This window comes from Falco rusticolus, chromosome 11 (genome assembly GCF_015220075.1).
Source record: "Falco rusticolus isolate bFalRus1 chromosome 11, bFalRus1.pri, whole genome shotgun sequence".
In the NCBI taxonomy this organism is placed as follows: domain Eukaryota; kingdom Metazoa; phylum Chordata; class Aves; order Falconiformes; family Falconidae; genus Falco; species Falco rusticolus.
In genome coordinates this window covers 13,520,831-13,540,023 of record NC_051197.1, presented here as the reverse complement: position 1 = coordinate 13,540,023, position 19,193 = coordinate 13,520,831, and the positions used below count along the sequence as shown (strand labels likewise).

Below are 19,193 nucleotides of genomic sequence, written 5' to 3'. Positions count from 1 at the left end.
TTGGTAAATGTTGTACTAACTTTGATAAATGTTAACTTCCTTTCTTCCCAGGCTTCCAAAGGATGAGTTGGAAACGGAACCACTAAAATATGCCGAACAACTTCCTGTAGCTCAGATAATACACCAGGTATGTCTTTCTGATGTAAATATTTTCTTTGAGAATAAACAAGGTCTGTAATACTTAAACTGCTTTTCTAGGTGACACAGAATCAATGTCCTCATGCTGGAAGTATGTAAAAGCAACATATTCTTGTTCAGATGACAACTATTAAATTATAAAAGTCTTATTCAGAGCATGGCAAGGAAAGATGCTTGCTGTATGACACAGTTAACACTTCGGAGGTTGCTGTTAAAATTGTTGTGTCTGTTGATATAAAAGTAAAAAAAGTACATTAACTACTTCAAATTTGCATCTTGACCTAAATCATATTCCCTTTCCTGAAAAAGCAGCCAAAGTATAGAATCATTATTGTGGAATAATTGTCGTGGTGATTGAGTTGGGAAAACAATCTCCCCTCCTAATTCGGTTCTGAATTATCACTGTTTCTATTTGTAACTATAGCAGTGTCATCATACTTTCTGCTTTGCACAGGGTTTTTTGTTTCCTTTTTGTTTTGCACAATAAAAAAACCCAGAGGTCGAGATTTCACCTAGATTGTGCTTTCTGACTGTGTCCTTATTTATAATCAATACTCTTCCATTGATTTAGGTAAACAAATGAGGGATGATGTGGACATCTGAGCTGAGATTGAATAGAAGGCTACACTTTTTATTATAGCGTGCCCCTCCCCCCCCTTTTTTTTTTCCCCTTCCAATTTATGGCAAGGAGGAGGAAGAAATCTTTCCTGTGCAGAAGATTCTGTACTCCCTTCTTGCTCGTTTTTAAAAGTTCAAGGTCTGATTCTCAGTCTGACCTGCTGGTAGATTAGATGCCCAGTCTATATTCATGTGCCGCCTTATTCTTTGCCGTTAGCCACAGTGGCTCTGCCTATTTCATGGAAACACTCGTGGCCAAATAATATACATAAAACTTGTGATATACTGTAAAAAATGAGTATTGAGACTTAGCATCTCCCTGCTTGGTGATGATTTAGAGAAAGCACAAACACCTACTCTGTTGCAGTCATTTGGAATTTTCTATTAAAAAAAATATTTTTAAACTTTGTAGACATGAGACTTGCTTCAGGGAGAAGTAACTACATTTTTCCTAAGTCATGACTGAATAGATCAGATAACTCTTTTCCTAATGGTACCTTGCCAGTATGGAATCTTCCAGGTAATCAGGTATGGTCTGAAAAATTGACCTGAAATTTGGGGAAGATAACAACATTTCATCACGGAAGATAAAATGGTACAGTCCATTCACTGCCTTGAGATAAAGCTTACAGCCTGAAAACTGAGACTTTTTGTGTTGATCAGAGTAGCAATGAGCCAGATAGACAACGCTAGATAAAGCTGTGGTATCGGACTCTTTTTGAATGCTTAAAGATCAACAAGAACAAATTAAAGTCCACTTCATGTCAAAGTGGCTTACAAAATCCTATTAGTATTAATTATTACTGTAGATTTTTCTGAATACCTTTGTCAATCAGTGTTTTTAAGCAGTTCGTTTGCACGCTGCAGGCAGAGCTGGTTTTACCTTAAAGGAAACATAAGCTTTATTTTAGAACTTTAAAGTGTACAAGTCTTTTCTGCAAGATGTAAACACAAGGGATTTTAAAACTTTTGGTTGAAATCTGCACCTCCAGGAAGAATCTCTGATGTGTTCAGAACATGGAAGATTGGAAATCAGGACCAGTTTGTATGTCAGGAGCTCCCTGGTGTTGTCAGAGCTTCAAATGACCCAACAGCCTGCAAATGTCACATTTAAAATTCTGTCTTCATGCCTGCCTCTCAGCATAAATGAATTAAACAGCAGAGCAGGCAGCCAGTCAATATGTTCTTAACAGTGAGAGTGAGCAATGAAACAGTTTGGGGGTTGTTTGGAATCAGTAAATAGAAAGTGCATGGAATGGCTCACCTAGAGGAAAATCTCAAATAGGAAACGGAATTAACCTTTAAGATGGTCGACCAGACGAAATGTCATAGTAGTATTTTTACAACATTAGGTGGGTAATAACCACAGAGGGTTCATTTGGCTACTGTATGTTATACTGCAATAGAATCTTGCACTGTGGAAAGGCAAGAATCTGTTTTTATGTGCTCTTATCTGTTTGCTAAACATATTTACCAGTAGTATAGAGCTGTGGTCTGCACAAGGCAGCAAACCAGACCCAACAGAACTGCAAATGTTTTTGATGTAAAGAAACAGAATAAAATGACCACTGTAGCTGTAGTGTCAGGGAGTCGGGCGTTATGCCCTGGTGATGTATGATGGCGATGCCCTTTTATAGCCTTTAGGAGCTGTTGCCGGTTAAGTGTTCTCTGCATCAGTGTCCTGGTGAATGAGTACTGCAGAGATCATAATGTATCATTTCTGAGGGACCTGTGACAACTGGGACACAGTGCAAGGGCCATAGTAAGTTTTACGAGCAAGTGTTTTTTGCGTTAAGAAAAAAGAAAGAAATTACAAGAAATAAAAAATGAGTAAAACTAGTGAATAGTATTTGTGGTGTTACGATCCTCTATCCAAACGGGTAATCCCTGTGGTTTAGCCTGGGCCTTTGTTGTTGGTTCTGTATCATACGCAAGATTTCTTTCGTGTTAACCCATGTTTTGTTTACCTCTAGGCAGAAATAAAGGCATCAGTATTTTATATTTATAGCATGAATATACATCAAAATTTCACAATCATAGACAGGTGTCCTAAATCAGTATAATGCCAAAGTACATTTTAATTACAGTTAGCAACCAACATGGCCACTAATTCTATCCAAATTTCACTGTAAATTTATTCTCCTGAACACTACTAAAAGTTTGCAAGCTTTCCTTGGGCATTTATATGTGATTTCTAATGTTCTCTTGAGTGCTTAATCTCTGGTACTTTAGAAAATATTATACTAATGACCAGAAATAACCTTTTGATTTCTAATCTGATTATTCCACAAGAAAATTTCAGATTTGGTACATCTAAACTGTTTAATGAAAGGAGACGCAGAATCTGATTTTGGGATTGATCTTAAACTTTATAGCACTAGGAACTATTTATTATTATAGTAGTATAAAAACAAAAGCGTAACAACCCTATAAAGTTCACAGTTCTAACTCTCAGAAATGTGTTACATCTAATGCATTAGACCATGGTTAATTAAAAAGACAAATGTGAAGAAATTAAATAGCAGAATGAAAACAAATGCCATCATTTAAGCCGCTAGTTTTTAGACACAAATTAAAATCAGACATTTGTAAGTAAAGTAGCTTTCTCAGTTTTCAAAAACAAAAAGGAAAAATGGGTGCTTTTAATTGAAATAAACTGTTACTGCTTGGTAAAAGAATGCATTTCATAATATAAACTTGGGGAAAAATTGGCAAAAGTTAAGCTTTCAGAGGAACACCCACATAAGACAGCTTTTCTAATGAGGTTCTTTGTGCACAGCCATGCATACAATGCAGCTATTTGGAATCAAGTTTATGAATAGTAAGGCCAAAAAAAGGGAAGGGGGCAGAAAAAGGAAAAACTACTTTAATTCTGCACTTATCTTTAGTTGAAACAGGTCTGGTGAAAGAACAGGGGAAACTGCGTTTGAGAAGATTGTTTTCTTTTATCATAAAGGATATTCATTGCTGGCCTTCCAATTCAGCAAGGTATTTTAATAAAAGTACCTTAGTGCCATTGCTTATGTTCTGAATGTCATGATGCGTTAACGTATTTTAACTAACTGGGATTTAGGATACTGAAGAGATTTAAGTTGTTACAGCTGTTTTACTGATGGAAGAATGTTTTATGGACGAGAGGCACATTTCAGTGGATAAATGCCAAATCTCCTGGTGTTGTTATAATTGAAAACAAAATGAAACAGCAAATTCAGACCACAGTGAAGTTGCATACTTACTTTAGTCCATTGTAAAATATTAAGCAGATAAATTAATACGCTATTAAAACAGGATGGTATTGCAGGAAACTAAGATCCAGCCCATAGTGGCGATTGCACGCACAATTGACTTAAAATTTGACATGAATTACAGATGCACATTTACTTATAAATAAGAGTTCCTAGGTATTTTCTCCTGTAGAGGAATGTATGAGGGGATGGGATGTTAGATGTAATTTCTAATTAAATTAGATTGCGTTTCCTTTTGGAGGTGTGTGTGTTAAGTTGTTGGGGTTTTTTTTAGAGTTTTTAACCAGTGCCTTTCTGTAGCCTCCCTGTAGATCCCTCAGTGGAAAATACCTTCTGTAATCACAGGAGATTACTGGGCAGATCATGCTAACCCTGTTGACTAATATGTGTGTTTATTCCTGATTCTAGTTGAGCAACCCGCGTGAGCACCGTTAGCTTTGCTGAGTCTCTTCAGAGGATGTTAGGGGGTTGCCACATCCAGTCTAGTTTGAGGCTGTTGACTGCAGTCCACATTAAGGGAAATTAAGTAAGAAATTTAAGAAAGATGATGAGAGGGGGATCTCCAGAGTTATAACATGACTGTAGAGCTGCAATTCTGTATTAAGTCTTGCAAGAGGCTTTTTGTTTCCATAACTTCTGTGCTTCTGTAACAAGTTTGCCCTCCTCATCCCCCCCTCACCCCCCCCCCCCCCAAAAAAAAAAAAAAAGATATCCTTTTGGTTAGAGGATTAGTTTTTGTTCATTCTTGGGGCCTCATTCTCATATAATAGAGGGGTGTTAGTTTATTGCATTTGTTGATGTTATTCCTGTTTCACACTGATTTAATTGAGAGAGGTTTTCTTCAGCAGCGTGTGGCAGAAATTGTTGAAACAGTATTAAGAAAATAGAACACTATGTTGTATAGATTTTTTGAAGTATTATTTGATTATCTATAATACAACAGTTTTAGCTCTCAGACTTAAATGTTTTCACAAACGTTAAATTAAAGTGATTTTATGTGGCTTGTGATCTGTGAATTGCTCGATATGAAAATTAACCCATCACATGCTGATACAGTCTTGAAAGTATAACTTGAACATTCAGGGATCACAGTGGTGCCTTGCCCATTGGCCTGTAGCTGCCCTTTGGCAGTTATGTTTCAGGAGGTCCTCTCATGCTGGCTACACCTGTGCTGGTGGTGGAGTCTTGGTTCCTATTTATGTTTTATAAAAACTAGTAGTGGTGTTCAGAACTTCGGCCAAGTATGTGGGGTGTTTAATAGCACAGCAGTTACCCAGATTTTGATATTTTTGATGCAGACAGTAATTTTGGTTTATGGATAATAACTTATTAAAAGTTTTTAAAGTGCTTTGATACTTGATACGCTTTACTGTGTCTTTACAGGCTAAGAGGTTCAAACCCAACTTGTGATACTTAGACGTGTCAGGTTGGATGTGTAAAGTTTTAGACACAGCTATTTATACATTCCATGAAAATCCATTCCTGTAGCTGTGTTTGAAAATAACTTTAAAGCATAGCTTGCTTTTTAAAACTCTGATCATGGTATTCAGCTAGATGATGTCAGAGATAAAATATGACCTTTCATCAAAAGGTCCAAATTTTGCTGTACCTGTTAGCCCAGACACACATCTTTTCTGGATTGTTTTTCTTTGTCAGAACTGATTTTTTTCAGGGTGATTAAAAATTGAAATATTTGTACCAAAGATTAGAAAGTACTCTCATTTTGTAATTTAGTTTTATTTTAACAAAATACATTATGTGGCTACTCAACAAAAAGCTTTGTGTCATGTTCACCTTGCACTAGGACCCCTGCCTGGTCAGGCTTTACTTTTGCAATTCTGATCAAAATACTGAAGACAGTGTCGTCCCCTTACCATTGTCACTTTTTGTGGCCACTTTGGGGTATATGGAGAACAGCAGCCCGTTCTGGCAGAGTTCATGTCTGTCTGTTCCAGACTAGAGGTGAGAAAAGCTGTTTCTGGTGCGTGCCATGGGAATCTGTCGACATCCTCTTCCTCACAAGCTGACCTGAAGTCCTTTCTGGGGCTCAGGCATTCTGACTATTTTCATGTGCAGAACTAAATCCAGGTGTGCTTTACGCATTTTGCTGGTCTGGGTTTTCTTCGTCTAGGGCACTTGGGATCTATAGTAGTTAGAAATTAATATGTTTTACTAAGATTATTTTTTTCAATTCCTTTTCTGTATTAAAAATAGGTTTGTGAATTGTGTAACCTAGAGGTGGTTTGCTTGCATTTTAGCACTCTTAATGAAGTGGGCTCAAGTGGAATCATGACTGGATGTTATCCAGGAAATAAGAACTTGCTTCTTTCCTTAAATTATATACAGCATGTGGGTTTAATTTCTCTTACTGTTGCAAGAGGTTATTTAATTTTTTTTTTTTTTACTTCATTTAAATTGAATGCTACCTAGCAGAAAACTCAGTGCTCAAGCTATTACTGCACAGTTTTGCCAACCACCAAATATGTCATAGAGCAGCAGAGATATTCCTGCCAGCGCTCTGCCATTTGGTGCATATAGGTGCTTTGAAGTTCATTCTATAGTATTACTTCTAAAATGAAGGTTGATTTAAAAAATTGCGAGTAGCAGAGTCTGGCTGTGTGAGTCACGTAATGTATGTAATGTGTACTTTTAAATCTGGAGAATTAATGTTTAATTATTTTGATAGTACTGTTTTCTATAAATAATAAATTAAGACTGGAATAGTTGCCTGTTTCTCTGACTAACTCCCAAGAAATCACCAAACATAATCTTGACCTGGTTTTAGACGGTACTTATCTTTTGGTGGCAAAACATTAAACCAGAAACATTTTCAGGCATTTTTTCATCTAGTGAGCTACTGCAGAGTCAGTGGTGGTGTTCAGGGTGTTCATATGTAAGCCAGTAGTCTGCACAATATTGTGTGTCTCTTTTTTTTTTTTTTTTTTCTTATTCAGAAATGAAGTAGCATGTTAGCCTAATGAAATCTAATAAGCAAAGTTTTAGCATTCCTGAATAGCATGTATTTCTGTGTGTAGCATAAAGTATTTTTGTAAAAGATTTAAACTGTAATTTTTTTGATTTGCTGTTGTTTTTCTCATTAGTTCTTTCCAATCACAGAATACAATGATGTGGAGTTAGTGTAAATTACTGATGATCTGTTTTTACAGACAAGGCACAGCTGCTTTTGTTTTGCTGTGGTTTTCATCTGAGCATGAGGGAAACCCTCTGGAAGCAGAGACCTAGTAAAGCAGTCTTTGTTCTTCCATCTTCTCATTAAAGGACTGTTGTGGGTGATCACTTTCTGCTTATCTAGGGTCATTATTTTACTGTTTCTCAACCACAGGGAAAGTTCTGCTTCTTTATCTCTTTGTTAAGATGAAATATTAGATGAAAGCTCTTCTCTTAGTCTTCAAGGCACAGTAAGTACCTTAGAATTATTTTTCTTTCAAATGTTGCCTCCCAAATCTTAAAAAATTTAGCAGTAGTTATGAGAAAATTCATTTCTGTAAGGATAGACCACCAAAATATTCATGCATAGGGAGCTCCTTCGTCTGCACGCAACACTGCTCAGCAGAGCCAGAAAAGAAGTGCAAGTGTTTTTGTTGCTGACCAAGCATTACAGGGGAACTGAATGTGGTATTAAATTCTTCACATTACAGCTGAATACAATGGATTGAATAACTAAAAGCATTGAAAGGTATCTTGCATGAGGAACCTGAACAGTCAGCTGTAGGGTTCTTGTTTTTAACGATTTCCTACTAGAAATACCACACTGAACATCTTCTGTAAGCCAAGAAGGGGAACCTTTGCCTGTTCCAGCTGCCCTGAGACATTGGAGATGGGTGGTAGCTTTTTGTTGCCACAAATGTTGCGGGCATGGTCCATCATTTCTTCACTGTTCTTGCTTGAAAAAATATAACTTTACCTCCTTCCTTGCGTTTTTTAAAAAAATGAAACCAAAGTATATTTTAAAAACAATAAAATTATCTCCTCTTTTTTTCCTATTACACAGCTCTGTTAAGAACAGATAGTTGAGCAGTTACTGTCAAAATGTTCTGTTTGGCGTGCGTGCACATTATTAGCTTGTCTGGGCATCCATAGGGTCCAGTCTCTGCTGTCATGTCTTGGAATGTAAATTTACTGCTTCTTCACAGAAGTGGCACCCAGCAAGATGATAGTAACCCCTAGATCATACTCTCCTTCAAAAATAATAACTTCTTCAGAGAGATGCAATAGCAGAAACGGATGCAACTGGTGTAGTGTTTTCAGAATGACTATTCTAGGCTGTACAGGTCCTGCAGTTTGGACAAAGGAGTATAGCACCAAACTTCAGGTTTTCTGAGGTCGTGTCTCTTTTCTCTTTCCCTGACCTATGAAAACCCTCATATTTAAAGATTGGCATTGTATCTTCCTTATTCTTCGGCACAGGATGGGAGATCAGTTTTGACAGGCAGCTTGGAGTAATTTAACTAGGGGCTGCCCCTCAAGTGGCCACACTCTGCTCTCACCCATTCCTGTTAAGAGTCCTGTGCTCATTAAGCGCAGCAATGAGCTGAAAAATACTGCTTTAGAAAAAAAAAAAAAAAAGGCATTTTTCAGCCTGGCTGGGTGCATGACTACAGAATTTCTGAAGCCAGCTAGAACAGGTAGTATCAGCCAAAATTGATAAAGTGTATGTATAGTCCCAGAAAATGTTTGTTTATCTTTCTCATGAGCACGTAAGAGTATAAATACTTGTTACTCTGGAAGGTTGAAATGGAAATAAATTTAAGGCTTTTGTGCATATCATGGGACTGTCCAGTTTGCCCTTGAGCATACTGGTAATACGAGGCATTATATGTGAATGTAGTGTCATCCATTTCGTGGATTATGAGACATCAGTTTCATACCCACCAGCATATAGCAGCTGTACTGTTACAAAATCCATGAAAAGGTACCCTGGCTCTGTAGTAGCTATCATTGTTACAGGTGCCAGGTTGAATCTACAGCATCTTTGAGAGGTAATCCCTGTAATCGTTTCTTTTTAATAAACACTATCTAAAATGTAAAATGAAGGAAGAGGTCCAGGAAGTGACTGTAACATGTCAAGCTTTGTTGAGTGCTGTAGATCTTTGTGGTTTACTCATCTGAACTTCAAATAACTGCATTTGGAGGGTTGGTAGTAGCTATCTGAACATGAACTCTAAAAATTATTAGATTTCTTATATTAAAAAAAAAAAAAAGTGTTTTTTTCAGCTGAATCATCCCTGTGTTTGAAGATCCTGTATGCCCAAACCTTTCAATATGCCGTACTGATCTTTCTGTGTCTCTGTTTTGGCTTTGGACAGATTGTGCCATGATTCCTTTTTGTTGTGCTTTACAACCTGCTCACAACTGTGATTTTGTAGTTACTGTTTCTGTTGTGCTGTAGCTGTGTTCAGAGCTTTATAGAGAGATGAGTTCAAAAATGTTTACAGCTTAAAGTAAACCACGTACTGTGCTGGCAAAAAGCAAAACGAGGTTAACAGTAAGAGATTCTGATTTGTAGACTAAGACCATAAAGGACTGTTACATTAATCTCTTCTGACTTTCTGCACAAAGTACCTAAGATACTTTATTTATAATTTTGCCTTCTTTGTGGCTATATTGAAAATTAGGAAGGATAACTAGAAAAGAGAGTGAGTAGAGCTGGTAAATGTTTAATCAAAATATTGTAATTACGGGGGGAATATAAATGAGGAGGACAATTATGGCATATTAGTACCTATATGTGATTACAGAAAGTATGCACGATATTGCAGCTGTTCCTGAAGCAGCAATATGTACGTGTCCCTTGGGTCTCAGTTGCTAATGTCACGTGAACTGTTGCACAGTGCCATAGATAAAATATCAATAGCTGTCTCACTTTGTTTTGGGCAGCTGATACTAGAACTGCTGCTGCCACTGCAAATGTAAGGAGGTTATTTTAAAGTGAATTCTGTGATTTGAGACTCTTCGCTGTCCTTTGTGGTCATAATAAGCTTGGCTAATGTCAGAGCTTTTTTGCTAAAATTATCTCTCCAGCCATTTTCACTCTCAACATTCCAGCCCTCTATTAAGCTTATAATTCACTTTTTTCATTATTCTTTGCTTCCGTGAGATTTTTTTGTGATACACTGCTCTGCATTCATTTGCATTTGTCATTTATAAGCCTGGATTCTTACATGTTCTGAGTCTTTTTGGATTTGTCTGCACTGGGTCCCATTTATTTGCTGTTCCCTCAGATACTGGAACAGCGAATAGTATTTAGGTCACTGTGGTGAGTTGTCTCCAGTGGGGATAATTGAATAGGTTTTTCAGTGCATAATGGTATGCAAATAATATACCTTTGCCACACATGGGAATAGACTAAATATATGCACAAGCTTTCTGTGACCTTAATAGGTTTGTAGGCATCATAATACACCATGTGCTACTGTATTATAGTAGCTGATGTACGAATACTTTAAATGTGGTTCAGGGCAAAGAAATGTATGAAATAACTCATGAATTTCGTATGTGATCCACACACCTTATTGCGTATGGAAGTGTGTACAAGCAATATAGCTGATTTACTTCTGTAACATAAGCAGTAGGTTCTAATAATAGTCACCATTAATAAAGCAGAAGATTCTTAATGTCTTACACTTAGAATATACTAATTCATTACATTGGTAGAGTGTCTTCGTGCATGATGCGAGATGAAACTGAAAACTGGTAAAATGATTAATCCATTAGACTGTTTTTATGTTTATAATGTGTCACACATGAAATTAGCATTTACAAAATTTTGCTTCTTTTTAGTTCATTTTTATTACAGGTTCTAGAGCAATTCAGGAAACAGATGCTGCATTTTAAAAAAAACTTTGCTTTAGTCAAGCTTTCTGTGCAAAAGAACACATTCTTCCTAAAACTTCATTTTACTTAAATTAACTTGTATTTCCACCGAGGATGGCTTAAATTAAGCACAAAGGGAGGCTTAGCGGTTTAGACTTCCATCAAATAAACTGCATAACTAAAAAGAGAAGATGCCAAGCCTTACACTCTTGTACTTGAAAGTATTGTTTCCCTGTCATGGGAACTTGAGATTAGAGAAATTATAAAGGCTTTGCATAAAAACAGGGAGTTAGAATTAATTTTTGCTTAAGCAGGGAAGTGTCAAAAGCCTATTATGGTAATTTTTCAATTTTGTCTTAACTGTTCACACATTTTAAAATAGTTGTACAGTTGAGTGGAGGCGTAATTGATGTGTTGTGGTTTCTTTTCTTATTTCCTTGGGCCATCATAAAACATAGCTTAGGTGCACTTCGGCTTGGAAGAAGTAGGTGTGCTAATTAAGTAGATGAAAATTTTCATATCATAGTGAGAAAATTTGCCTAATGGATTGGAATAGTATTCTGAGAATGGTTCCCCTATTCTTAATTACATCCAAGTACCAAATATCAATATTAGATGAAGACAACTAAACCACAGAAACCTTAGTGAGAAAGCGTAATTCCTAGCAGTAGAATTTTGGGTTGTGGAGACTATCATGTTCATTATTATTATAGTAAACAGTAGCAGTAAAAGTCCACATAAAAAAATATGTTACTTAATAATTTTATTCATTGTCTTTTAATGTAAATTAAAAGCTGAAAATATCATGGAATGAAAAGCTACTGCTACGTTTATTTTGTTAATCTTTATTGAATTAAAAAATTATAAATCTTGTCAATATCATAACAGCCTGTAAAGTGCTAGGGCAGTAATTTAAAATTTATGCTTGACCTAGAATAAATTTTTAAGACTTCCCTGATTAAAGGAACACTGATATAGCAAAACCTTTTAATGGTAAATTAAATCACTTTTTCTTTTAGTAAATACAGTATTTAACAGAAGAAATACTGTTCCAGAGTGGCATTCATTTTAGTGATCAGTTTTGCAGTTCCATAGGAGTCGTCTTTGATGGAACAAGCTTTGCATTTGGAATGAGGCTTACTAGCAAATGTGAAAGTAAGCAATACTCCTAAAGTGGTCGTTGATTAGTAAGACTTCTGTTTTTATATGCAGAGGAAGGGCTTCTTTCCTAGCTTGCAGCTAATTTTTCTGTAGAAGTCTCTTTGGGGCTATGAAGGAGCTGCCTTTGGCATCCCCCAATTATGCCTAACTTGTTTGGAATTTTTCTGGCTTTGTCTGCAGTAGAAACTAGTGAAAAGACAGGTCTGCTGTATTACAAGGATGAGGTGTATTCTGCTTTATCAGTTTTCCTGACACTGCTGAATGGCTTCTGTCAAGATCCACTTTCAGTTTCTCTTAACGTGTACTTTAGAGTGGCCTGATTCTTCCTTAGCTGCTCTTTCCCCAAAAGCTGTGAACAGGAACTATCTCACTGAAAGTACAATAGTGTCATGCAGTTTTTGTGAGATGAGGCCTGGATAGGAGGGTCAGCATCCATTCTGGCTGTTAAATTAGTTTTCCAGTTTACAGGTTTCTGATGTTTTGTATTTGTGTCCCTGGAATAATAATGCCAGGAGTAAGAAAGCCAAGTGTGTGATGGATGTGCATGTGGAGTGGAGAGGAAAGGCGGGGTTGCTGTTAGATCCTTAGGTGAAGGGCAAAGTATTTCTTAGTTTTTATTCTTTATTTTATTGCTTGTTTCTGTGCTCACTGCAATCAGTATTAACATCAGTGTGTGTGTAAGCACGTGTAATTTGAGTGTAAGACTAAATGCTTGGCTTAGTTTGTGTTACCTGTCACTAAATATATGCAGGAGCAGGACCTTTCTATATAAAGCAGATTACTGAAGTATGTTATAGTAGGTTGTCCAAGATGAAAGATTTAATTCCATTTTCTGGTGTCAGTTCAGTGTTCTGTAACGTTTTCATTTCTCACATAACCTTGAACAGTTTTTATTAATCATTACTTTTTTATTGTTTACACATGAAAGCTTCTCTGATAGACAGTATTTATTTAAATGTTTTTTCAGTCACTAGTAAAATTAGCAGTAACAGTTTTGCTAGGTTTTTTCTTCCATCTACTATATTTTTTCTGAGTTTATGCAGCATAAAAAGTAGCTGTTACCAATAAGCTCACATTGATAAGGAAAAAACATAAATGTTATCAGTTTTAGCTTGACGGATTTTGCAATACTGTGATGGCAGATACCTTCCTGAACACTTTTCCTCAAGTGAAGGCAATGTTAGCTCTACATATATTCAAACATTTATCCCACTTAACCGTGTAAACTTAGTGAGGTGTTATTGGTGGTTTTTTTGTGTTAATTATGTTTTGTTTACTCTTCAATAGCATGCTGTGTGGAGCATGGCAGTGTAACTCACAAGCTCTTGACAGGACTGATGAATGGCCAGAGATAGAGATATTGGCAGGCTGCTCTCTAGTGCTCTGTCTGGAATTGTTTTCCTAAATAATTCAGAGGGTTGAAATTTGATGAAATCATTTCCATTTGAAGAATGAATGGAAGGGGTAAATGAATGAAGACTCCAGTAATGGAGCAGTTGTGTTGGACAGACAAGACAGCATTCCGCATTGTCATTCCTGCTCACATTCTCTGTATGAGGTTGTGATTCGACTTTGTGCAAGTGATTACTTCTGTAATGACTGCTTTCTTACTCGGCTGTGGAGCCCTGCTGTAGCCAGCTCTGTCCTCCCCTCGGCATCCCTCCGGGGTGAGAGGCCCTGGATGTTGACAGCTGTCTCCTCTGGCTCAGTGTTTCTTGAGAAGTGTGACTCCAGTGGTGGGGCTCTTTGAACTAGTGAGTGTTTGCATATTTTCAGCAGGGAGTGCTTCACACGAAAGACTGTCTACAAATACCTGACTGACAAACAGATGATGAGCAGTACTTACAGGGGACTGAGTGACACCGTGACATCACTAGGGCAGTAACCTGTGGATAGTTTAGATGGTAGGCAGGAAAGGTGCAACTGGTTTGCCACAAGGTAAGACCATCTGTGGTTTTATCTTTTTTAAAGACTTACCTTTTCGGAAAGATGTTGATACTGTACCTATTGCATGTGGTAGTCTGGGAGGGTGTGTATACAGCTACGCTCATTCCTTCTTCCAGAAAGATGGTCTTTGTTGAGCCCCACATGGTATTTGACTGATGAACCTAGTGTCATGCAGATATCATGCAGGAACAGTGAACATTTACGATACCATAAATTTGCTTTTTTTTCCTTAATGGCAGCTGCCTACAAAAACTTTGCAGGAATGGATCTGCTGTCTGGGACTCCTTGTTCTTTGACGTACCAAGCACAAATGAAACAGCTTTCTGCTCTAGGTGTAATTACATGCAACCACTAAATAAGTGTCTGTGTTACTGCTGTGTCCATGTTTTAGGATTTGTTTCTGAGGTTGTATAGCAGCTAGAGTAGCCAAAAGTATTAGGTTGATGTTTCAGAATAGTTTTTTCCTTTTACTTTTTCTCTGCTCACACAGAGTGTACGTACAATGTAAACTTGAGTCTGGCATACCAGTGCAAAACTACTGAATACAAAATTGCCTTTAAAAGCTGGGTGGTAGTGGGGAACAAACCAATCTATCACCAGCTGTAACACACTGATTTCTCACTGAAAATGAAAATGTTTTGCAATAAACAGCCATATTTGATCTTGCTCATATAAATGTGCAGGCAGCTTTTGCCTCAGCCCTGATTCTCCCTCCATCCATTTTTTCATGCCTGCCTCTTAAATCTAATGCTGTTTTGAGTTTTGCAAGCTGGAGCTAGAAAATGTGGAGCTCTGCTGCACACACGTATAATGTAGCACACAGCTCAGGGCAAAGGAGAACTTTTAAAATTATAGTTGTAGAGATTTAAGAAACGAGCAGTAAAAACTGTGTGAATAAGGAATATTTATTTGGATTTCAGTTTCTTAAAATGTTGCTGTTGAGAGATTTTATTAGGTCTTTTACTCAATATGGCATATTGAATGTAAGATCTAATGTTGTCTAACATCTGTTGTTAATACAGCCTGTCACCTGGAAATAAATTAATAGATACACATGGGATATCCAGAAAAAAAATGTGTGGTTAGAAGCGTTACTACTACCTTGAAAGGAATAGCATAATAATTTATGAACATCATGGTTACTCCATATAAACAGGAACAACTTCATTTGAATTCGAATGGTCAAAATTATACTTCATAATGGAAGTTCTAAGGCATACAGTTAATTTTATAAGATTAAGAAAAAAAACCTGCCTCAAAGCATATTGATTTAAAAGCATTTGAATGGACTCACCTTGTGGTGAGAGTTGTTCCAGAGAGACGCTATGGGAAATCCAAGTTAGATTTCCACGGAGGAGGTGGGAGTGCTGTGCTCCTTCGAAAGACTGGGTGTCGTGCTTAAAAGAACAGTACTCTGAGAATAGCTTGGCCCTATTTACAGTTGTATTTTTGTGACTATGAAATATTTTTCTCCCTCTAGTAGCTCCTACACACCCTTTTAGTCTCCTTTGTTCTTTGCAGCTGCTGTTTCTGTCTGTTTCACCCAAAGTTTTGGTAGCAGAGAGTGAGTTGCTTTTACATCTGGTCATTTTTAGATGCTCCTCTCCACTGAGGTCTGCCTCGCTAGTGCATGTTTTTGCCGTTGTCTGATCCCCTCCAGCGTAAGGACCTTGCAGTTTATCTTTCTGTCTGTGGCATGGCACTGTGCACTGAATGCCTTTAGTCTTGTTTTTGCTAATGTTCCTTTTCTTGTTTAAGTTAATTAAATGTAAACATATTAAAAAAGAAGGATGCCTCTCAAAGTAAGGGTGGCCAAGTTTTGAATGCTGAGTCTGCTTAAGCTGCTCATCTTCTATTTTTGCATGCTTCAGCTGGCACGAAGCTTTGTATTTGCAAATGTAATTCATACATTTGCTGTGGTCTTACGTGCCATTCTGTGAAAAATCATGATCATACAATATATTCATGTAATAGTATGAATTTGATTAAAATACAAAAAACCCCAGTCTGCTTAATATACCTTAAATAGATGTAGTTGAGTGTTTTCCTAAATACGAGTTTATATTGTGACTTTTTTCATCTCTACCCTAAAGCATACATGAGTTACATTATGGAACTCACTGGTACCTGAGCAGGTAAGAGCTCAGCTCTTGTACCTCAGCAGAGGCAAGACCTGTGCTGTGCCACTCTGTCGAAGATGGATGCAAATGGTTACTGCTGCCGTACGGAGCTGTGTGTGTTAGCTTTGGATGTAGCACATCACACGCCTTGGTTTGGAGGCCCCCTGGTACAATCCCTATTGTATTTGCCAGGCGGGCATCATTCGTCTGAGCACTGGCTTGTCTGGGATTTAAACTGCGCTGGGTCCCAGGTGCTGGGAAAGCTCCCTTTGATTAGAAGTAGTATATTGTGTGTTGTGTCACAGGTTGGGAAATCAATGAATAATTGTTAAACCTCTAAAAGCACTTTAAAGTGCTATGAAATGCTGAGAGATAACACTGGAAGTAGAGAATAATAACTAGTAGTTAATTTCTTAAAAGGACTTATAGATTACATATTTTAGAAGGAAATTAAAAACTATCATAACAGTATTGTAGTTTATATTACAGTGATTACACAGTTTTCAAATTAAATACTTTTAATACAGTTGTTGGCATTGATATGTTAATTTAGTTTAACTGCTGTCCTTTCCCATATCTTTCGTGAGTTTTTGTTGTTGGCGAGTGACCTTTATTCATTATTTTATTAATATTGAACATATCAGTAATCATGGCGCTGCGGTTAATAAATACAGACTGGGAGATTAGACAAAAGTGCTTTAAATTGTTTTGCAGATTAACAGGCACTGTTTCTGTCAGAGTTTTCTTATGACTTTAATCTGCTGTGGGCACAAAAGAGGATTAAACTATTACTAGATGGCTGGAGGTATTTGATTTCGCCCACCCCCTTGTGAGGACCCCAAATCCAAACTGTAACTGACAAGTTAGAAGTGCATACGTCCACTAAAAGCTTTGAGGACCTACCTTGTGCTGTGATTTGCTTGTGATACATATAAATTCATTCCGCAATTAAAACTTTGTTGTGTGCTTTGTCATAAGAATTGAGAGGATTGCCCAGTTTGAGATTTTAAATTGCAGGTAAACCTGAATTGTTATGGAGTGCCTCTAGGAAATACATAGTGTGCACGGTGCACTGCAGAGCAGAATTTGGCTTTTCCAAGGAGTTTCCTTGTCCTTCGGTTTGAGCTCAGTGGGGATTTTTTCTGAGAGGAGAAGCAGGCAGGTCGTTTCAGTCTTGGATCTGAGTTTGGCCTTGGAGTTCAAAGACCTGTTTTGAAATGCGGATTTTTCTTTTTCCAGATTTCAGTACTGGTCTTTAACACATACTCTAACATAAAATCAGGTATTTTGAGAAACAAGAAAGAAAACCTTTAGTGTTGCAATGGAAGAAATACAAACATTCATTTAAATGGAGAATGACCAAGAAGAAAACCTAGAAATTTATACCCCAAAATACATAAAATTCACCCCAGTGGCAAGCACTGCACAGACAAGCACGCTTCACTTCCCTGAGAGTGCTTGCTGACTCCCAGGACTAGTAGAGGTGGAGAAACTCCACAGAGGAGCGTGCACAGGGTTTCCCCCCAGTGCCGCAGCTGCTGCTGTGTGCCAGGCAGCCCCAGAATGCTGGGTGACATCGCCTACCACGTGTGCTGCAATAAATAGGCCAAAACTGGGTCTAGGGCACTCTGCACTGAAACTCCAGAGAATTAAGCAGGGATTAATTTGTAATACAATAGCTGCCACTTTAATGGACTCGTTGGAACACAGCTCTTCTAATGGTTTATTTTTGTGCAGTTACATACGGATATTTTGCACTCGTGGTACACATACACACCATCTGCCTCAGGTTGGGGAGGACGTCCCCCATACCGGGGATAATATGCACATCAATTTTTAAGGTTTTGCCCACTTTCTTAAAGCTCTGTTTGGAATAAGATACTGGAGGAGACTGAAGAATTTGTGTATCCCTTTTCCATTTGGGAATTACTACATTACTACACTGCTTTCTCTACTGCTACCACCCAAATGTGGTTTCTGAGTTTAACCCAAAGTTTTCTGTACTGATATTTTTGTCCTTACTGAGGACACCAATGCAAAGGGTGTTCTCTTGGAAAAGGACTGTAGGGTTGCATTATAATGATATTTAACGTGTTTTCCACATGCAATGTTAATATAGGATGTATTAAATCTTATTTCTGTTCTTATGTAACATTTTAAAATTAAACCGTTCTCAATCTAATTAGCACTAAAGCTTTAATACTATATTATTTTTTGCATAAAACTCATTTTAATTGGAGTAACAAGTATTGCATGTTTCATGAAACACGTTCATTGAAAGTCTTGGATACTTTCCATTCGGGTCCCTACAGACCTATCCAGTTTGAAAATACACTGTTTTATCCTCTTCTTAATTACAGTACTTGAAGCGACTCTCTGTTAACTGTTTTTAAGTTCCACAGGATAATGAGTCTACCAGAACTAGAGAGCGTACAACAGAATACTGTTCACAGGAGGAAGCTTGCTGTTGCTTAGCTACCTATCTTTTTAATTTGGAATCTCCAGCAATTCGATAATGACTAGCCCTTAAGCTGTGAAATGTATTTGTTCATGACACATTGTACTGTTTTGTATGTGCCTTTCACCTGTGTGTTACTGCTATTATTGTAGGGATAAACAGGGCATTTATAATGGGGTTGCATTGTGATGTAACTCACAAAACCTGAGTACGTTAGTTACATAAGCGGTACATGGTATACCAAGTTCTTAGGTGGGAACAACAACAATGAAATTGAGAATAATGTAGCCAAAAGAGCTACTGCTTTTGCTCCTCCACATCAGTCCCAAATATGAGAAAGCTTGCATGATTTGTAAGTACTACAGCCATTCTGTAGTCTTTTAATAGTACACGTTCTCACATCAATTTAGGCATAATAGAGATACATAATTAATTGCAAATTAAAATACTTCAACACAACTTTTTTTTTTTTGTCCATTTAGCATTTTCTCGCAAGTGAGAAAATGAATGACTTCTAAAAATCGCCTGACTTGCACAGAAACTTGCTGAAATAAGACTCTGTATGAGGCATTGTTTATCAGATAAATATCGGATTTTTTTTTTTTAGGAATCTGGGAAAAACTTGTATTCATTAATGCTTTCTGATCAATCCTAAAATTGTTATAAAGGGAC

At 37.2% G+C, this 19,193-nt stretch overlaps 1 protein-coding gene across 1 annotated transcript in view; it reads left to right on the top strand.

Moving 5' to 3' along the window:
* PIGK (phosphatidylinositol glycan anchor biosynthesis class K) overlaps positions 1 to 19,193 on the top strand; it is a 68,889-nt gene that overhangs the window by 45,247 nt on the left and 4,449 nt on the right. The window contains exon 10 of the mRNA XM_037404427.1: positions 52 to 127. Coding sequence (XP_037260324.1) covers positions 52 to 127 — 76 coding nt within the window. The remainder of the gene's footprint in view (positions 1 to 51; positions 128 to 19,193) is intronic.